This window comes from Anolis sagrei, chromosome 4, assembly GCF_037176765.1.
Source record: "Anolis sagrei isolate rAnoSag1 chromosome 4, rAnoSag1.mat, whole genome shotgun sequence".
NCBI lineage: Eukaryota > Metazoa > Chordata > Lepidosauria > Squamata > Dactyloidae > Anolis > Anolis sagrei.
The window spans coordinates 20,290,503-20,313,116 of record NC_090024.1 but is presented as its reverse complement, the minus strand read 5'-3'; the positions used below and the strand labels follow the sequence as shown (position 1 = coordinate 20,313,116).

At 41.5% G+C, this 22,614-nt stretch overlaps 1 protein-coding gene across 1 annotated transcript; it reads right to left on the bottom strand.

Moving 5' to 3' along the window:
* Positions 1-15,912, bottom strand: ANXA13 (annexin A13). Its single transcript, XM_060775847.2, has 11 exons — positions 15,871-15,912; positions 13,520-13,598; positions 12,231-12,325; positions 11,504-11,674; positions 9,595-9,628; positions 9,422-9,501; positions 6,336-6,404; positions 3,575-3,676; positions 2,565-2,640; positions 2,038-2,150; positions 1-513 (listed from the first exon to the last, which is right to left on the bottom strand). The coding sequence occupies exons 1-11, from the start codon at positions 15,883-15,885 to the stop codon at positions 394-396; spliced, it is 954 nt and encodes a 317-aa protein (XP_060631830.2). The 5' UTR covers positions 15,886-15,912; the 3' UTR covers positions 1-393.
* Positions 15,913-22,614: the final 6,702 nt, after the last annotated feature.

The following is a 22,614-nucleotide window of genomic DNA, read 5'->3' as shown; positions in this document are numbered from 1 at the left end:
AACATAGCAAGTTGCTGATGCTGAATTCAATTAGCAACATCTAGGACTTGAGTATTCTCTTGTCACGCACAAAGAAATGTGACAGTTCTTAAAAAAGATAACGACACAATGAAATGTAAGGTGAAACCTTGTGATAAATCTGACACTTACAGAGCCCCAGCATTTTGTGACAGAATGATCCAAATAGTAACACTATTTGAAATATGAAACAAGCCTAGCTGAAAAATATTACTTTTGGGAAATGTGAAACTTGAATTCCATTGTGAGTTCAAACTCAAGCTGTTCCACTGAATCAATTGTCAATAAGTCAACATTTAGGTAAATCCCACTGAATTTTCTGGTTTCTGGAAACGAGAACTCATTCATTGAGGATTCTCTCCTTTTGACAAGAACTTAGTGCAGCAGTGTGATCAGCAACTTTTTAAAATCTCCAGATGTGTCAGATTCAATGGTCTCAGCCAAAGACTTATTATACATTTGCTGGAACTTTTCCTTAATTGATTGAAGGTCAATCTTAAAACAAAGACATAGAAACATGTTAGGAGCTCTAGAAATACCAATTTGGGCCACGGTGGGGAAAAAAATACCAGCAGAAGAAAAGTCATTTTAATCCCATGACTGTCAATCACGTTTTTTTAAAAGGTTGAGAGCAATACAGGGTTCTTCCAGGAGCTGTAATACCATCTTGTATGTATGTGAGCCTTCAAGTCACCTATTGACTTATGGAGGACCCATGCTTTCCATAGGGTTTTTAAAGGCAAGCAATATGCAGAGGTGGAAACTCATTTTCTCACTCTGAAGTATAGTTTGCAGTACTTGATCTTTCTTGGTGGTCCTCCATCCAAGTATAACCAGAATGCATCTTGCTTTGTTTCCAAGATCACATGGAATCTGGTGCCTTCAGATCATTTGTGGTGACATTATCTAGGCAGCAGTAAGTCTTCAACTCTGTGTTAAACTTTGGAATGCATTTGGGTATTTGGCACACAGATGTGCCTTTTTCCCCCAGAGCATAATTAAAATCCATTTTAATTATATTTGCTCCTAGCTATGCTTCTCACTGGGGAAAGGAGAGAAGAGAGTGCACATGGATAATAAGTAGGACCTCGGAGCTCTTGATGGACCTAGCTCTCAATTCTTTATCCATGGCCTTAGTGTGAAAGACAAGCTAGGTCAGGGAGAAGGCCAATATATACATTAATATCAGGAAATAGTTTCCATTCTCCACTCATGCATTCACTGAACAAGTGAGGGATTAATCCACTAGCCTTAGGACAGACTTCCCCAACCTGGCATCTTCTAATTGTTTTAGGTTTCAGCTGCCATGATCAGTCACCATTTCTCATGTTCACTGGGTCTGCTAGAAATAGTAGTGCAAAACATTAGGAGACTACCACATTGAGAATGGATGTCCGACATGCATGCTTTATTAATTGTGATCCCCACTCTGTCCCTCCACTACAAAAGAGTAATATAAATGTCAAAATTACAGTGAGAACTCCACATTCATTTAGATTAGGAATGCAGAATCCCCATGAAAGTGGACAAAATGCAAATTAATTATTTTTTTTACTGGGGAGAACACTTTTTGAGAAGTTTCTAAGTTCTCCAGAGTAACTCTTCGACAATACATTGACTCTATAGTCAAATTCCACTGCATATTGACCATGGAATTGTGCAGGAGTACCTACAAATGTCTAGATTATCGTTCTGTCTAGGAATCTCTAGATCAGTGGTTCTCAGTCTGTGGGTCCCCAGATGTTTTGGTTGGTAAACTGGCTGGGATTTCTGGGAGTTAGAGGCCAAAACACTTGGGGATCCACAGGTTGGGAACCACTGATCAAGATCCTCCAGCTTTTGGTGGAAGTTAACCATAAAGATGTTTTGGAGAATCAAGAGATTCCTAGACAGAGCACATTAATCAAGTTTGTGAACAGTCAGATCATGGAAAGTTAAAAACATAAATATGGAAAGCAAATTTACATTATTCTGTGAGACACCATTGAGTTTTAAGGTTCTGGTCTCCAAATAGCTTACCTCAGACCGTATCACCAGGATGCGGATTAATGTCTCTTCGTCAGTCCCAAGACCCTTCATGGAATTGTAGAGACAACCAGCAAAATAGCCTTGGCAATCCCGAGCACAGCTTACTTTAAAAACAGACCCAAACAAGAAGACATTACACGGTTTCTAGTTGTGTCAAGGAAAGGATGGAAACCAGAGGTTGAGTGTCCAATATGGCCTATAATTCCCATAATCTGCTGGTAGGGACTCAAAAAATTAAGCTCACCCAAATAATGATTTTTTGCAGGATTTTCTTAAGACAAGAAATACTCATATCAATTTCTTCCTCTGAAATATAGCCTACATGGCCTAGTATTCATGGGTGGTCATCCATTCAAGAATTAACCAGAGCTGACCCTGCTTAGTTTCTAAAATCAGACATGATCTGGCAACTTTTGGATATTTAGGCCATGTTGTCCACATATACATTCTTTAATACAGCATTGGCACTTCTAGTCATTATCGATTGACCATGGTGAAGATTTTTTTAATGGTCTTACCAATTGTTAGATACGCCTTCTTGAGGTCTCCAGAAGTTTCACTCTTTATAGCATCATCAATGTCTTTCCCAGTCAGCTGTAACATATATTAAAATAAATATCATCGCTCTTTATATATTATGTAATACCAAGATGCCATGTAACATGGACATGGTTTTTCCCTTAGATTTTGGCAGCATCTGGCTAATACATAAGAGATTTATCAGAGTATATATGTTTTTACACCCCTGTCTACCACACAGTTGAGCTTCAGAAACAGAACTGCATGGGACACCTACAGTATGTCCTGAATAAGCGTTGAGTAGCCAGGATCTGATTTGGTACCCAAATAAGATCTGGATTTGGACTTGGGTCTAGATCAAGGGCTGGAGGTTTGGGTAGCCTTTTCCAATGCAGCGCCCACCATCTGTGTTGGAGTATGACTTGTTCTGGAGCCCATTCACACTACTCAGTTAAAGCAGTATGATTCCATGAACTACCATAGTTCCAATCTATGGAATCCAAGAGCTGTAATTTGGTGAGACTCCGGAGTTCCTTGGCTGAGAACTGAAATTGCCCCAGCCAAACTCCATCTTCTAGGATTCCACAGGATGCTGCCACAGCATTTAAAGTGAAGTGGAATAATTGTGTAGTGTGAATGGGCCCCTGGTTATATATAGGCTTCTCAGTTTTAACATGTCTGTGCTAACACTTGCCTTGGGCAAGTCAATGTACAATGCATGCCTTCTCCATGTTGGATCTTTGTTTTGATGTTTCAGTGCCTTATGCCAGGCTGTCTTTACCTTCTGAAGTCTCAAGGAACCCCTGAACAAAAATGATTATCAGTGACTCAAATAAATTCTCCCACCCACATTACGATATCTCAATCTGAGTAAACTCTTGAACCCTAGGATTCTTGGTTCCAAAATTCAGTCTAAGCATGGGAGAAAGGGCACCAGTTGTTGACTTTGGGATGTCTGGATCAATTCATTATGAAGGAGCATTTACCACAATGAAGAAAGTATACTCACGTTCTTGTAGGCTTCAAAGGTTGCCCTTAGCTGTCTGTAGTTTCTTGTTGCCAAGACATCATTGAAAGCCAGTTCATCTGTTCCCCAGCGGCCTTCTCCTGCCTCAGAGATTGAAGACATTGTCATTATAAGATCTCCTACTGATGCTATGTTAGGGATAGGAACTTTGCATTCTGGATATTGTTGACCAGTAAGTCTCACCATTGGCTATCCAGGCTAAGGTTGCCATGATCTAGATCAGTGGTTCTCAGCCTGGGGTCCCCAGATGTTTTTGGCCTTTAACTCCCAGAAATCCCAGCCAGTTTACCAGTTGTTAAGATTTCTGGGAGTTTAAGGCCAAAAACATCTGGGGACCCCAGGTTGAGAACCACTGATCTAGAAGCTAACAGCATCTGAAGAGTGCACTTTTTAATTTCTCTTTGGGTGCATCTACACTGCAGTATTAATACAGCTCGACACCATTTTAATGGCCATGGCTCAATGCTACGGAATGCTGGACTTTGTAATTTGGTGTGGCACCAGCACTCTTTGACAGTAGAGGCTAAAGACCTTGTAAAAATGACAACTCACATCCCTGACCCACCTGAAGGCAAATGTGGCTTAAATATTTGTCGCAGTGGATTGGGGGTTCATTGGGACATGATGGGCTCAAGGCATTTTGCCATATGAGGAAAAGATCCCTTCCTGCACCAATAGCACTGGCAGTTGAATTTTTCTTCAACATATAGAGAGAATGGGAGGACATCAATCACTTAACCACCCTTGATGGCAATAGGCTACCTTAATGGGCACTGAGTAGGGCTTGTAGTATTTACAATTGTCTCTCCACATTGCTGTTTTGGCTTTTGCGGATTGGATTATTCATGGATTTTATTAAAAACTAGCCATCCCCTGGCATGCGTTGCTGTGGCCTAGTCTGTGTATATATGTGTATATGTGTGTTTGCATATATATGTGTGTGTGGTTTTGTGCATGCGTTGTAATGTATTTTTTGTTTTGTTTTTTGGCTTTTTAAGTCTCTTCTGTTGTGTTTTTCAGTGTTTTGTGAGTGATGGTCACTTGTTGGCCTGATACATGTATTGTGTCCAAATTTGGCCAGTGGGTTTTGAGTTATATTAATCCCACAAATGAACATTACATTTTTATTTCTTGTTCTTCTAGCATGACTTTAGGATCAACTTCCCCCAATCATGCTGGATGGCCTAGAGATCCTCCAGGTGTTTTGGACTTCCAGAAATCCCAGCCTGTTTGCCAGCTGTTAAGAACTGAAGTCCAAAACACCTGGAGGACCAAAGGTTGGGAACCACTGGCTGAGAGATTTCGAGAGATAACATATCTCTAGGAATCTCTAGGTCCTCCAATGCAGATTCCAGCAGACATTGACCATAGTGTCCTCCCAGAACACCTAGACATTTTTAGATAGTTTCCTGTAAGGTCACAATATAAGATTTCCTTTAAGTCCATATTTTCCCCATTTGTCTAATTTTATAGTGCGTCTGAAGGGGATCCCATCGGTAACCTGGAAAGAAACCAAGTAAGTCTTTGAAGTGAACAACATTCTTCTGGAAACTAATTGGCAGCTAGGGAAGCAATTTTAAAATTGATATAATATGCTCGCTCCTAGATGTACAAAAAAAACAATCTAGCTGCCATGTTTTGAACTAACTGTAGTTTTCAGATTTGGAACAGAGATAGCCTAATTATTGTTATTATTTGAAATACAACAAGATGAGTCCACAGCAAACAAGATCACTCTGCTGGTTGTTGTATTGGATCACATGTCAGACACTTTCGAAATGTCTAGGACTGTGTGATGCATCGGTGAATAATGTGTTCAGATCCCTATATGGTGGCCTTTTGCAGCTGGCAGATTGTAATCTTGTCAGCGCTGATTGTGTTTAAGTGCAGGCCAAGGTCTTTAGGCACTGCACCCAGTGTGCCGATCACCACTGGGACCCCCTTGACTGGCTTGTGCCAGAGTCTTTGCAGTTCGATCTTTAAATCCTCATATTGTGTCAGCTTTTCCAGTTGTTTCTCTTCAATCCTGCTGTCGCCTGGGAGTGCAACATCGATGATCCACACTCTGTTTTTTAACACTATCGTGAGGTCAGGAGTATTGTGTTCAAAAAACTGTCAATCTGAATTCGGAAGTCCCAGCGTAGTTTTACGTGTTCATTTTCTGTAACTTTTTTATTGATCCCACCACTTCTTTGTCACAGGCAGATGGTATTTCTGGCACAAGTTCCAATGAGCAACGGTGTTATGCCTCTGCTTGTAGTCTGTCTGTGCAATCTTCTTGCAGCAGCTGAGGATGTGATCTGTTGTTTCATCTGCTTCTTTGCAGAGTCTACACTTGGGATCTGTTGTCGACTTTTCAATTCTGGCTAATTATTATTATTATTATTATTATTATTAATATTATTATTATTTATTTCTACCCTGCTTTTCTCCCTGCAAGGAGACTCAAAGCAGCTAATTGAATAAACGGTTAAAGAGAATTTGATTAAGTTGTTTCAGGGGAACTGATGGACACTTGGTATATCTAGACGTGGAATGTGGAATGTAAAATGGAAGGAGGAGCCCCTTCTTTAGCCAGCTATAGTACAATTAGAAGCACGTTCTGGGCTACAAACAATAGCAGGGGGATGGCTCAGAATTTTTGGATGCTGTTGAAACAGACTTGGGGAATAGGCCTGCTTGCTTTATGCATTTGCTTCAATACTTTCATTCATGTCTAATATTGCTCTGGAGTTGCACTTACCTCATAGAGGTCCTTGGCATCATTCTGGGCTAGGGTTTCATTGATCTCTACGCCTTGATCCCTGTTAGCCTGGAGAAGGTGATATCATGTAAATGGGGGGAAGAAACAAGGGAACGGATTGTTCTCTTGCTACCACAGAAACGTTTTTGGTTAGGCTACACATAAGCCAGTTTTAACATTCCTCAGTGTTTGATTTCTAGAATAAGAAACGGAGGGGCTCCACGCTACTCAGACCTGTTTTCCATAATCTCCAGCAGCAGTTCTAATGCTTGAATGAAATGAGTATTTGAGGTTCACTGCAATTTTTTGGAATAGTGAATGTGAGCCATCATACTGATATGTAAATAAATCTAACAGTGGTGCCACTAGTAAAGCATGCAATATAAATATGGAACATGGCATATGGCCACAATAACCAGCCACAACTCTTCTGCAGCAGGCAGGGAGCATTGCTTTTGTGGAAGCTATGGTTTCTGGATTCCCCCAGTGTGCATTGCAATGGACGGTAGCATGAAAACACAAGGACATCACAGTTAGCAAATTGTATTTTCTATAGGCTCTTCCATACTGGGAAATTTATGCTTCTTGTTCGATGTTTTGTATTATGTCTGTTATAACAGGCTGTGTTATTTATTTAATTTTAATTGTTAGGTCATAATTCATGTTTATATGTTGGGTTGCTAAATGATGCTAGTATGGATGTGTTGTTGTTGTATTTAGGCATTGAAAGTTTGCCTTTTATGTTTGGAATCTGCCCTGAGACCCTCCGGAGAGACAGAGCAAAATATAAATAAAGATTATTATTATTATTATTATTATTATTATTATTATTATTATTATTATTATTTGCCATTACTACACTGTTATAGCGCTATAATTTCACTTTAACAGGCATAATTACATTCTGGCATTTTGGAGTTTGGAGTGGCACTACAGCTCTCTGGTTGTCTTTTTGATCTGCCCACTCTGCTTCTGAGTCTATTCAGAGACTTCCAAGTTGCCCATTCTTAGTTTGCTCCTGGGGGAAGGCCCTCATGGTGGTGGTGGTGGGGTGGGGGGTCATCCATTTGGGATTTCCTGGTTTAGCTGCACAGAGGGATACTCTTGCTGTTGCTGGGGAACATTAAGAGGAGTGGTGGTTCTCATAAAGCTTTTTCTTAATTTGAGTCTGCTGGGAGGAGGCTGATAGCCATGCAGTGGGTGGCTTTCACAGTGTTCAACCTTATTTTTCTTGCAGTGAGCAGCAACTTCCTGTCACACATCGGGGGGGGGGGGGGGGCAATGGTAACTAGCTTGTAGCATCAATCAACAGGTGTAGGTTTGAGACATCCTGTGATTATTCTGCATGTTTCGTTCAGTGCTATATCCAGCTGCTTTGCATGGACAGACTTATGCCAAACAGGCAGGCATGCTCAGCAGTTGAGTAAGACAAGGCAAGGGCTGATGTTCTTAACAATTTTGAAATGCTGAAGGGCATGGGATAGAGTTGGTGGAAGTTACTGCCTAACCCTTTCTAGAGGGGCAGAAATTTGCTTATCCCAGTCTAGGTTTTTCAGGATAACTCAATGTCAACAAACTGATGGTATCTGGCTTAATACCTTGGTTGGGCACTGGCTCTTTTTATGGGCAAAGAAGCACAATATGCTTTTTTGCTGCCCTCTAGAGCATATTGTCCAATATTGTTTGGAAAAAAGTGATCCCCCACTCCATTATTGAATGACCTACATTGTGCGCAAATTTCCAAGTTCCCTGCATAGTATTGTCAAAGGCTTTCATGGCTGGAATCACTGGGTTGTTGTAGGTTTTTCAGGCTATATAGCCATACTCTAGAAGTATTATCTCCTGATGTTTCACCTGCATCTATGGCTGGCATCCTCAGAGGTTGCCAGGAGGGAATGCTTCTAGAACATGGCCATATAGCCCGAAAACCCTACAACATTCCTGCATGATGTTTCTAGCCTTATGATAGCCTACTATGCTTTTCTTCTTTGCCGTTTACTTAACTTAAGTTTGCAGACGACACCAAATTGGGAGGGATAGCCAATAGTCCAGAGGACAGGAGCAGAATTCAAAATGATCTTGACAGATTAGAGAGATGGGCCAAAACTAACAAAATGAAGTTCAACAGTGACAAATGCAAGATACTCCACTTTGGCAGAAAAAATGAAATGCAAAGATACAGAATGGGTGACGCCTGGCTCGAGAGCAGTACGTGTGAAAAAGATCTTGGAGTCCTCGTGGACAACAAGTTAAACATGAGCCAACAATGTGATGTGGCGGCAAAAAAAGCCAATGGGATTTTGGCCTGCATCAATAGGAGCATAGTGTCTAGATCGAAGGAAGTAATGCTACCCCTCTATTCTGCTTTGGTTAGACCACATCTGGAATATTGTGTCCAATTCTGGGCACCACAATTCAAGAGAGATATTGACAAGCTGGAATGTGTCCAGAGGAGGGCGACTAAAATGATCAAGGATCTGGAGAACAAGCCCTATGAGGAGCGGCTTAGGGAACTGGGCATGTTTAGCCTGAAGAAGAGAAGGCTGAGAGGAGATATGATAGCCATGTATAAATATGTGAGAGGAAGCCACAGGGAGGAGGGAGGAAGCTTGTTTTCTGCTTCCTTGGAGACTAGGACGCGGAACAATGGCTTCAAACTACAAGAGAGGAGATTCCATCTGAACATGAGGAAGAACTTCCTGACTGTGAGAGCCGTTCAGCAGTGGAACTCTCTGCCCCGGAGTGTGGTGGAGGCTCCTTCTTTGGAGGCTTTTAAGCAGAGGCTGGATGGCCATTTGTCAGGGGTGATTTGAATGCAATATTCCTGCTTCTTGGCAGGGGGTTGGACTGGATGGCCCATGAGGTCTCTTCCAACTCTTTGATTCTATGATTCTATGATTCTAACTGATTTTTTTTAGTAGCATCAATACTAGAAAGATACTGGGCTGGGAAAACACAGTCTTCCAGTGTCAGACTGAAATACGAAGTCTACAATAAGACAATGTTGTGAAGTCTTGAGCTTATGAAAGAACGGAGTTCTGCTCTAGCTAATTCCAACGTAAGAAAAAAAAAGTCCAAAATCTTACCTTGAGCACAGAAAGAAGTATTTTTCTCAGTGAGCCGCTGGTTTCACTTTTGACATCAGATTCTAAATCCCTATCAAAAACTAAAGAAAGACAGAGCTTGACTTCTAAATGCTGGTGCTGAGACTTTTTCATTTAAGGAGTGTTTTTTTTTTTTTAAACAAGATGATACTTACTCTTATGGTAAGCCCCCTTTATGGCAATAATTTGCTGTGGGAAAGAAAAGAAAAACAAGCAAAAAGTTCAATAAAACCCTTATATTTCTACAAACACATCATTCATACTTTAATGGCAAAATGAGGTAAAGGCGATGGTTTAGGTCAGTGTTTTTCAACCCGGGGGTTGTAAGGTGATGTCAGAGGGGCCATCAATGACCACCATATTTCTGATGGTCTTCGGATCTCTCTACCTGTTCTTCTCTTCCATTTTGGAAACACAGCGAATCCTCATTGTTTGAGTCCACAGTGATCTCTGGATGAAGGTGAACTACAACTCCAAAACTCAAGGTCAGTGCCCACCAAACCCTTCCAGTATTTTCTCTTGGACATGGGAGTTCTGTGTGCCAAGTTTGGTTCAGTTCCATTGTTGGTGGAGTTTAGAATGTTCTTTGATTGTAGGCTAACTATAAATCCCAGCAACTACAACTCCCAATTGACAAAATCAATCCCCCCAACCCCACCAGTATTCAAATTTGGGCATATCAGGTATTTGCGCCAAATTTGTTCCAGATCCATAGCCATTTGGGTTCACCATGCTTTCTGGAGGTAGGTGAACTACAATACTCCCAAATAACTCTCAATTCTTCCCAAATCTTTCCAGTATTTTCTGTTGGTCATGTGAGTTCTGTGTGCCAGGTTTAGTTCAGTTCCATCATTGGTGAAGTTCAAAATGCTCTTTGATTGTAGGTGAACTATAAATTTCAACCACTATAACTTCCAAACGTCAAGGTCTATTTTCCCCAAACTCCACCAGTGTTTACATTTGGGCATACTGAGTATTTGTGCCAAGTTTGGTCCAGGATGAAAATACATCCTGCATATCAGATATTTACATTACAATTCACAATAGTAGCAAAATTTCAGTTGTGAAGCAGCAATGAAAATAATGTTATGGTTGAGGTTCACCACAATGTGAGGAACTGTATTAAGGGGTGGCAGCATTAGGAAGGTTGAGAACTACTGGTTTAGGTAGTCAAAATTGGATAAGTCATGGTTATTTTGTGCACTTTCTTTGGGTGAAATTGCTGTTTTGGAGATGAAGGAAGTAAAGTAAGTGCTTGGGATCTGAGATAGGCATTTGCAAAAAAGAACGGATGTCATTGCTGATTCTTTTTTATGAGCTACCTGATTTCATTGCAAGTGGGAAAAGTTATCATTTCGATTACGTCTCCCAGAATCTTCTAGAAAACTGGCTGAGCAAATGCTGGGTGCTATAGTTGAAAAAGTTCTGTCCAACATAAGATTAAAACCTCCAGAATTTTATAAAACCCCTTCTGGTTTATTAAAATGAGAAGAGCACATAAAAATTGGTCTAAACATCCTAGAATTATCACATTCCATATGATCTTGAAAGCTAAGCAAGATCAGCACTGGTTAGTAGTTGTATAAGAGGCCACCAATGAATACCAGGTGCTGTAGGCTATATTTTAGAGCAGAGTTTCTCAAACTGTGCTCCTCCAGATGTTTTGGATTTCAGCTCTTACAATTCCTAACAGCTGGTAAACTGGCTGGGATTTCTGGGAGCTGAAGTTCAAAACACCTGGAGCAGTGGTTCTCAACCTGTGGGTCCCCAAGTGTTTTGGCTTACAACTCCCAGAAATCCCAGCCAGTTTACCAGCTGTTAGGATTTCTGGGAGTTGAAGGCCAAAATATCTGGGGACTCACAGGTTGAGAATCACTGACCTGGAGGATCTCATCCTCACAACAACCCTGTGAACTAGATTGAGTGACAAGTGAGTGACTAGTACAGAGTTATTCAGTGTGTTTCATGACTTGAAACTAGATCTCCTAAGTCCCAATCTAGGATTCTAAGCCTTGTGTGGCACTGGCTTTTTCTTAAAGGGCAAGAACACAGGTAAGTTCTTACCTGGTTGGTCCGTGTGCAAAGAATCTCAATCAGCAAGGCTTCATCGGTTCCTACTCCTTTCATTGCCTTCCGGAGCTGCTTGGCATCATATTCCCAGGGCTGGTCCAGGAGGGCCAAGGCTGCCTTTTCAAAATTCCCGCTCAGATCTCCCTTTAGCACTTCTTCCAGCTCCTAAGAAATAATCTTTTTTCAAAAGACCTCCAAAACAATCACTTAAAGACACCGCTGAAAATTTCTTGCATTGGTGGAGTGGGAAAGGAGGACGAATAGCAGGACTGGTGCAGCAGGTTAGGACCAAGGGTGCATCTCCACTTTACAATGAATGCAGTTTGTCACCAATTTAACTGTCATGTCTCAATGCTGTGGAATCACAAGAGCTGTGGTTATAATCTTTGGCCATCTCTTCTAAAAAGCACTGGCATCTCACCAAACTACATATCCTAGAACTCCATAGCACTGAGCCATAGCAGTTTTAAACAAAATGAGATATCTTGGAAATAGGACTGAAGTCTAAACACAAAATTCATTTATGTTTCAGATATACTTCACACATAGACAGCCTGAAGGTAATTTGATACACAATATTTTAAACAATTTTATTCATGGAGCAAAGTATATGTACATTTAAACTATCAGAAAGCAAAGGCGTCACTTTTTCATCCATCCATGGAGACAATTCTGGAGGATTCTAGAATTCCAAACAGTATACTCAACCTTATCTATTCACCTTGTGATAAAGGGCTTTGTACTTCTGTTTTATTTGTTGCCTCTGGTCTGATGACCGGTAGGACAGGATCTCAATTATCACCTGTTCATTTGTCCCTGCAAGAGAAAGAAAGCAAATCAAAAATATGATGAGGAGTCATTCCTGTAAAACAGGAAGAGTGAAGTCGTGACTAGTTATCTTGCTTAGGAATTAGAAGGTTTATTGCTACCTTTTAATGAATGTCATGGAGAAATGAATTTGGTCATCTGGTTGTTATTTGGACCTAAAAGAATCCCCCTGAAAGCATCGGGTTTGGAGAGCCCTCAACCAATACCAGATACTGTATTGTAATATTTCAGAGGAAGGAACTGGCAAAACCATTTCTGAATATTTTTTTTCCCAAGCAAAAAATTATATGCTTGCCATAAATCAACAGTCTCTTTAAAGTAGTGGTTCCCAACCTTTTTTTGACCAGTGACCACTTGACCACGGACCACTTTGACCTGGGACCACTCTCTAACATTAGTATCAAAAGGGTTACGAAACAGTTTTTGGTCAACTTTAGATTCAGTTTGGTTATTTTGGGTGCTGATTCAGAAAATTGCATTGGATAGACGACATCAGCTTTAGTTTCTGATACAGAACATATGCCATCCAGTAGTTGCCATCTGCTCGCCCACAGAAAACCATATTTAATAAGTCTTGGCATTATAAGAGGGCTTTGCGATTGTTGCAACGTGTAGTAAAGGTGAGACTGTGGACCATATTTTCATTCTTGCGGACCACTGGTGGTCCACAGGCTACAGTTTGGGAACCACTTCTTTAAAGCATATACACACTTTTTCTTTGGCACGTCAGAGGGTGAGCTCTGGCACCACAATGACTGCTATGGAAGGTGAAAGCTAAATACATAGTGAATATACAAACCTCCCTGAAGAGTCTTCACAAATAGCAGCACTAATGAAATATCTTTAAAATTGTAGCAAGCTGATGCTTTCCAAGCTGAGCTGGAGATTTGCACACACCCCTCTTTCCTCTTACCAGAACCTTAGCCTCCTAAATTTGAAGAATTTGTACCCTTATTGCCTGCCTGGCAAGGACCCTTGAAAAGTGGAGATTCAGATTCAGCATCCAAGATTAGGCTGTGGTTAGTACTGCCCGCCTCTTAGACATTTTACCAACCCAGATGCCCACTTGGTATGATCTGGCAAGGCAGATTCATATGCCCCATTCCAAGCGCAGACACTTTTCCAAACACAAATATGCATACGGTCCTTGTGAAGCACTTGGGCAAATAGAAGCCTTCTTACCCAATCCTTTGCAAGCTTTGTGCAGTTTCTTGGCATCCTGTTCAGCATTAAAACCAGGTTGCTGTTGCTTAGACTTTGACTAAAAGAGGAATAAAAGAGAGAAATTATTCAGTTGTTTGAGCAGAGAGCCTGAGGGTGCCACTTTTGGGGAGCTTTAAGTACAAAAAGCTATCCACTGCTTTCAGAAGTCTGTAGAAACAGACTATAGAGATGCTATTACTCTCGGGACAGAGAGATGCTTTAGACTATGGACTGTTAAGATTCTAAGAAAGATGCCCTGCATTATCTGCACAAAGAAACTACTTCAAATCCTATCTGTAACTGGATTGATAAGCAATGTACCTGTATGCTGAATACATGAAGTTCGTGAATAAACTAACTATTTTATTTTAATGAAGACTACTTAAATTTTGATCTCTTGAGAGCATGATTTAAACCAAGATGTTTTAAGTGAGAGTAAATGTTTTGGGGGCAACTGAAAATAACACTTCTAAAACTCTGCTATATATATATGTTTTTTGTGCATTGGCATTGCTTTGTCCCTAACAGTTCAAAGAGATATTTAGGTATATCAGTCTGACAGCTGAGAAACCTAAATGCCTTGCATGAATACCAGTAGGTATTTACCACTGGGGAGAAGGTTGACTCAAGCAACTCAAGTGAGTATGATCTCAGGAAGATCATACTTTACAATAGGTTATGATTTCTAACAAGGTCATGCTTTTCCAAGAGATTCCCGGTTTTCCCAAATTGTTCTGAATATCCATTTTCCAAAAGGTTGTGGAGATTTTCATTTTCCATCTGCCCCCCCCCCCCCAAAAAAACCCCAACAATAGCCAACTGAGAACAGACTCCTTGGCCCACGGAGGCAAAGGATCTCTGTAGATGTCAGCACATATATAGTACATGTGCCAACCAACTCCAACAATGTTACATACCACCTGGAGAGGTAAACTTACGACAGGTACAATACTGATTAGAAATATATCAGTATGTCAACCAGGAAGTTCCAGGTACTAGAAGCACAGTAGATGCAGTTTCTGTCTCCTTTACAAGTTTCGATAGATACCCAAAAGATTAACTTAGGAAAACTAAAGCTCGAAGGAGTTTGTTCTTTGACTCAGGTGTCATGAATCATTCATTGCGACAGGCAAGGGTATTGTAGTCAGCAAAACTCACCTGAGTGATCTGGCCATGAGAGCATAATTAGTTGACAAAATGGTTGGTTTCAGTGTGATCTGTTACAGCAGCGTTTCTCAACCTGGGAGTTGGGACCCCCTGGGGGGGGTCATGAGGGGAGTGTCAGAGGGTTCGGCAAAGAATATTGGAAAACAGTATTTTCTGTTAGTCATGGGAGTTCTGTGTGGGAGGTTTGATCCAATTTTATCATTGGTGGGATTCAGAATGCTCTTTGATTGTAGGTTAACTATAAATCCCAGCAAGTACAACTCCCAAATGTTAAGATCTGTTTTCCCAAACTCCACCCGTATTCACATTTGGGCATATTGAGTATTCATGGCAAATTTGGTCCAGTTCAATCATTGTTTGAGTCCACAGGGCTCTCTGAATGTAGGTGAACTACAACTCCAAAACTCAAGGTCAATACACCCCCCCCACACACTATTTTCTGTTGGTTCTGTGTGCCAAGTTTGGTTCAATTCTATTGTTGGTGGAGTTCAGAATGCTCTTTGATTGTAGGTGAACTATAAATCCCAGCATCTACAACTCCCAAATGTCAATGTCTGTTTTTCCTAAACTCCACCAGTGTTCACATTTGGGCATATCGAGTATTTGTGTCAAGTTTGGTCCAGATCCATCATTGTTTGGGTCCAGATCCATCATTGTTTGTCCACATTGCTCTCTAGATGTAGGTGAACTACAACTCCAAAACTCAAAGTCAATACTCACCAAACCTACCCAGTATTTTCTGTTGGACATGGTAGTTCTGTGTGCCAAGTTTGGTTGAATTTTATCGTTGGTGGGATTCAGAATGCTCTTTGATTGTAGGTAAACTATAAATCCCAGTAACTACAACTCCCAAATGACAAAATCAGTCTCCTACCCCCCCCCCACCCCCCGCTCCACAAACTCCACCAGTATTCAAATTTGGGTTTTATTGGGTATTTGTGCCAAATTTGGTCCAGTGAATGAAAATACATTCTGTATATCTGATATTTACATTGCAATTTATAACAATAACAAAATTACAGTTATGAAGTAGCAACAAAAATAATTTTACGGTTGGGGGGTCACCACAACATGAGGAAATGGAATAAGGGGTCACGGCATGAGGAAGGTTGAGAACCACTATCTTAGATGATGAAAGAGAAATGAGAGAGAGGAGTACTTACATGGGAGCTGCCCATTTTTTCCTTAGGAGTTCAGAGCTTTTTTCTTCAGTCTGATAAGAATCTGTTAATATTGATGTTTTATGCTTCCGTAGTTCCGGGATTAATAAATAACCTCTGACACCACCTCTGTATGGGATTGTTTAATTAAAGATACCATCCTTTTATTAAAGACACAGGATTCCAAACAATTCAGCCTTCGAGTGGCTTCTAGACTTCATCTAGCATTAGGGCAGCAGCAGAGGGCCGTCAGGGATACCTTTGTCCATTTGGAAAGAATGCCTTCTCAGGTCTAGGTTCCTACTCAATTTCAAAATATTTCAAGGTTTATAGGGAAAGGATGTGCTTTAGAATATCTAGGGTGGTTTGGTGACAACTGCCTATTTTTAATGGGGTCTTTGAAGGGTTTGAGGACAATCATGGATGCACCTTGTCAATGCCTGTCCTAAACTTTGGACAGATTACTTTTTTGGGACTAAGCTTTATAGCATCCTCCAGTCCATGAAAATAACCCTTCCGAGATATGTCACATAATGTATACAGTTACTGGGGAACTGAGCTTAAATACGATGTTCGTATATATTTTCCTCCAAGTCACCAGTTGATTTATGATAACGCCATATTTCATAGAGCTTTCTTAGCCAAGGCATATGCCAAAGTGGTTTGTCTTCCTCTGAAATATAACCTACAGTACTTGAAAATTCTTGGATGATCCCTCAACCAAGTTCTGATCAGTTGTTTCCAAAATCAGATGCCTTCTAGACATCAAATTCTGAAATGAGATATTAGGGATCACTGGCTAGCTGGGAGTTTTCAGGGCTGTATGGTCATGTTCCAGAAGCATTCTCTCCTGATGTTTCACCCACATCCCTAGTTTCCAACAGACTTCACAACATATTGTCGAAGGCTTTCGTGGCTGGAATCACTGGGTTGTTGTAGGTATTTTGGCACATCTATGGCAGCCATCCTCAGAGGATGTTGTAGATTTTTCGGGCTGTATGGCCATGTTCTAGAAGCATTCTCTCCAGACGTTTTGCTTGCATCTATGGCAGGCATCCTCACAGGCTGTGAGACTTCATAACCTCTGAGGATGCCTGCCATAGATGCAGGCAAATGCTTCTAGAGTATGGCCATACAGCCCAAAATACCTACAACAACCCAGTGATTCCAGCCACGAAAGCCTTCGACAATATGTTGTGAAGTCTGTTGGAAACTAGGGAAGTGGGGTTTATACATCTGTGGAATGACCAGGGTGGGAGAAACTCTGCTTGAGGCAACTGTAAATGTGCAGCTGGCCAGGTTGATTAGCATTTAATGGCCTTGTAGCTTCAAAGCTTGGCTGATTGCTGCCTGGGGTATCCTTTGTTGGGAAGTGTTAGCTGGCCGTGATTGATTATTGTCTTGAATTCCCCTGTTTTTTGAGTGTTGCTCTTTATTTACTGCAGTTGCAATTGCAACATTCACACTTGCCTCAGACAAGAGTTCTTTCTCCAACCTGGACATTATTCCACAGATATATAAACCTCACTTGTTTAGTTTCCAACAGACTTCACAACCTCTGAGGATGACTGCCATATTCATGCAGCCTAGAATCACATTGTCTTTTTCTCTCTACTACATTCCACTATTGACATATTTGTGGTGTGTGGAGTCTCCTAGATCTCTTTCACATGTACTGCTTTCAAGTTGGGTGTCACTCATCCTATATCTGTGCATTTAATTTTTTCTGCCTAAGTGTATTCACTTACATTTCACCTTGTTGAAATACATTTTGTTATTTTTGGCCCAGCCATCTAATCTGTTAATATCATTTTTGGGGGGTTTCTTGATCCTGTCCTCTTTCCCAATTTGGTGCCACCTGCAAATTTGACAGTCATGCCTCTATTCTGTCATCATCCAAGTCATTGATAAAGATGTTGAATATCACTGGTTCCAAACAGAACCCTGTAACGCTCCATTAGTCACTTCTCTCCATGAATAACTGGCTTTGCAAATGGTACAAACCTGGAGAGAAAACTGCCAATAGACTCTGATGCTGCGTGCCGTTATTCATAGAAGCAATGTGGTGTATATTTGTGATGCAGTCTTTGCTATCATTCATACTGGAATTTGACACACAACTCCCCCAAGGAAATGATTCCCACCCTGTATTCATAGGTGTGGCTAATTGTTCTTATCGGAAAAGCAAACAGATGGTAACCGCGTTTGAAGGTACGGGTGTTCGGTTAATATAGCTTGAGGTATTGATTGACCAGCTGATTGGGTGAGCCTATTCTTCAGGGACTTTTCTTATGTGAAAAAGGGACAAAATATGTGGCCAAGAATGCCCCAGCCCTTGGGCTTATCAGACAACAGACTTGGCACAGAAGGGCAATCAGATAGGTAAGGACAAAGGGGAAATGCAAAGTACAGGCACCAGTTCTTGGCTAGGTTTAAAACATTTTAAGTAATTTTATGGTCTTGGTATCATCTTGGCAGAGTTCAAAGCAATTGGTTTCCCATCACAGATGATGAAATAAGCATGCTTCTCTCATGTTTATGAGTGTAAACAACATATTAATCATATTGCAGAGATACCCAGCATTCTAAGTAAAAGCCCTGCTGATCAAATATGTAGTTCACATTTGATCAGCCCACACACTACCTTGCCAGAAAAAGAAAATATGCCACAGATTTTTTTTCGTGTCAGGAGCAACTTGAGAAACTGCAAGTCGCTTCTGGTGTGAGAGAATTGGCCGTCTGCAAAGATGCTGCCCAGATGTTCAGACGTTTTTGATATTTTACCAGATGAACAGCAAAGAACAAGTAGTTTACTCTTCATAGTTCTGAACAACATATGTACAATGTGATCAGTTGCATCAATTCACATAATGTCATTTTATGAGAAATATTAATGATCTTTCATTTGTCCACGTGGATAAACTCCTTTAGCAGCTCATGAAGCGAGAACACACTCTAAACCCCATCTCTCTCTGCCTCCCTCATATAATCATAGAATCGAAGAGTTGGAAGAGACCTCATGGGCTATCCAGTCCAACCCCCTGCCAAGAAACAGGAATGTTGCATTCAAACCACCCCTGGCAGATGGCCATCCAGCCTCTGTTTAAAAGCTTCCAAAGAAGGAGCCTCCACCACGCTCCGGGGCAGAGAGTTCCACTGCTGAATGGCTCTCACAGTCAGGAAGTTCTTCCTCATGTTCAGATGGAATCTCCTCTCTTGTAGTTTGAAGCCATTGTTTCGTGTCCTAGTCTCCAGGGAAGCAGAAAACAAGCTTACTCCCTCCTCCCTCTCTAAACTGCCTTTCTCTCAGTACTTGCATAGCTCAAGCCTGAACAAAAATGTAACAGTAACCAAAAGTCGCAGACTTAGCAATCTCCCCAGGAGTAGCCCAACCAATTAGCTTCATGCATCTTATTTTACAGTTGACACTCACTCACTCACTCATTCCTTGCATGCTCCAACACTGCTGGCCTGTTAAGGAGTTAAAACAATTCCCCTTTCTCTCTTACTGAAAGAAAAAGGGGGGCATTTTCCACCTACCACCTTAACAACAACAACAACAACAACAACAACAACAACACTTTATTTATACCTCCGCCACCATCTCTCCATCAACACCTTTTCAGGAGTTTTGCAGAACCACAAATATCATCAAATCCATGGTCAAAATCATGTGTAAGAATCTCATCTGCTGTGAAGAAGAATTAACTGACATAGAAGTTTGCCAAGGGGGGGGGGGGGGGGGATAAAACACCATACATTTTCTAGAAAGAGCCAAAGATCTAGCCAAGTAATATAACACCAGTTTAAAGACTGTGAAGTTCAGGCCAAGAGGCAGATTTACTGTGCCTTGTCTTAAATCATTAATCACCATTAGTTCTGATCAGAGACCAACACAGTTTGGACATCAGCTTTGCGCTGCATGGAGTTTGTCACAGACTTAAGCAAACAATGTACATTCCGTGCGGAGAACCAGATTAAAAAGCTTGCAGGGTGAAATGGTGGGATTCTCCTGTTGGAAATAACAACCTTTTCAAGCCTCCACTAGTTCAAAGACATACCTAGGTTCAAAACTTGTTTCGGATGTAGGGGGCGCTGGTGGTTCGATCTGGAATTGAATTCCGAAGTTTGCCCCCCAAAATTTCAGAACTTTCTGAAATATCCGAATTGCTTATTTATTTATTTATTTATTTCGGTTTCTTCTACCCCACCCTTCTCACCCCGAAGGGGACTCAGGGCGGCTTACAAAGGCACAATTCGATGCCAGCATCACATAACAGTAGTAAAACAAAATAACATCAGTTGAACAGTTAAACAACAATTCCTGCATTACAACCCTAAAACCAATAAAACTAATAAAACAATACAAACCCAATTACTCCTCATAGACGGTCAGCGTTCGCTATCTCATAGTCCAAATTCCAATTCCACATTGTCAGTCCTAGTTGTTTGATTGTCCTTATCTAGTTGTCAGATTGCCCAAAGGCCTGGTCCCACAACCACGTCTTTACTTTCCTCCTGAAGGAGAGGAGGGATGTTGATGCCCTAATTTCTCCTGGGAGTGAGTTCCACAGGTGAGGGACCCCACTTGTGATAGCAGTGGGGTCGAGAGCAGGGCCTCCCCAGATGATCTCAGACTCCGGGGTGGGACGTAGAGGGAGATACGTTCAGACAGATACACTGGACCGGAACCGTACAGGGTTTCGTAGGTCAAAACCAGCACCTTGAATTGTGCTCGGAACTAAACCGGCAGCTTAGTTAATGGCAGGCACGATTTGCAATACGTGAAAAACAGCATAAGCAGGAAAATATGGGATTTCTAGTGTCTTCTTAGGCAACTCACAGCAACAAAGAAAAAAAGAAACAGCCCTGTCCTTTTTGCCTTGGAAGCTGATTTCACTACTTTGAGAAGGAGAGTTTGTGCTTAAAGAATGGCTTGAATTGATGGGAGATCTAGTTCTTTTGAGACAATGTGCAACACAAACTAAAAAAAACACTGAGGCCAGAGAGACCAGCTACGTTGGCATTTAAAAATGTTGGAGTGAGTGCTTTGGTTCCTTCATGTTGCTCCCACCCACGCCACTCACTCACACAAACACTACCCTCGTGGTGCCCACCCAACTCAAACCCCAACAGCAACTACACACAAGTGGCGGCTAGGCAGCCTGTGCCCACTGCCCAGGCAGGCAAGCACTGTTGGCAACAGCCCTTCTTCCTTTCTGCTTGCTTGCTTGCCCGTTGTACTCTTCTTCCAACCTCCCTTCTCTTAGTCTTTCCCTTTCCCTTTCCCCTTCCCTTCCCAGCTCCAAAAGAGCCTCTGAGCCATGTGCTCCCCTTTATATACAGCAATGGCTGCCAGTGCCGAACCCCATCCCCTCCCCAAAACTTCTCCCCTGATTGACTGGGAGGGGAGGCAAGGAGCCTCCCAGCAGGCTAGAGGGTTGAAAATACGCTGAATCATTTCCGACTAACTTCCTGATTCATTATAAAAATGGCGGAGAAAGTTTCAGAAGGGCAAAGGGACTTCCAGGTTTTTAAAATGCTTTGAAATCACTTCAAAAAGGTAACTTTAACAAAATTATTACGAGTAATGAGTAATCCGACGTAGCTCTATCCATGCCTACATCTGAGAGACCTAGTTGCCTTCCGAGCATTCTGGTGAACAACATATTTCAAAAGGTTGTGACTTCTAACAAGGTCATGCCTTTCTTGTGACCAGTGGTTTTTCAAAAAGGCTATGAATCCTATTTCCCAAATGGTTATGGAGATTCACATTTTCCAAAATCCCCTGTGTAGCCCACTAACTGGTGAACATTGAAAGCATTTGTTATTGTTTAGTATCTATTTGCCTAACAGAATCCTCCATCTTGCTCGGGTCTTTCGGATACGGGGCCGTGGCATCCTTTATTGAGTCAACGCATTGGTCTTCATCTTTTCCTCCAACCTTCTGCTTTTCCAAGAAGTATGTCTTCCATTCAGTTATCTCGCTAAACATGTCCAAAGTACAATAGCCTCTGTTTTATTATTTTGGCTTCTAGTGAGATAAAAAGGTTATGCTTGTTCAGAGTTTGCGTGAGTGTAGTGATTTTGGCTTCTTATGACAGTTCAATATAATTCCAATACTAACTGGTTGCGAAGTTATTTTCAGGACCAATTCAAGGAATAATGGGAATTTTAGACCAAAAGTATCTAGGTTACCACAATTGCCCACCTCAGGCATCCAGCACATGAGCCTCACAGGAAACACAATGGTGCAATGGGTTAAACCAGTGGTTCTCAACCTGTGGGTCCCCAGATGTTTTGGTCTTCAACTCCCAGAAATCTTAACAGCTAGTAAACTGGCTGGGATTTCTGGGAGTTGTAGGCCAAAACACCTGGGGACCCACAGGTTGAGAACCACTGGGCTAAACCCTTTTGCCAGCAGAACTGCTGATTGAACAATCGGCGGTTCAAATCTGGGGAAGGGGATGAGCTCCTGCCTGTCAGCTCCAGCTTCCCATTCGGGAACATGAGAGAAGCCTCCCACAGTATGGTAAAAAATCTGAGCCTCCCCTGAGCAACATCCTTGCAGACGGCCAGTTTTCTCACACCAGAAGCGACTTGCAGTTTTTCAAGTCACTGCTGACATCGAAAAAAAGAAAGAAGCTGAAACATTTAGTTTTTGGAATGTTCCTACATACGACAGGCATGTGGGAAGGGCTGTATGGATTTTTGGTTTATAGAAAAAAGCAAGCCATTTTAGCAAAG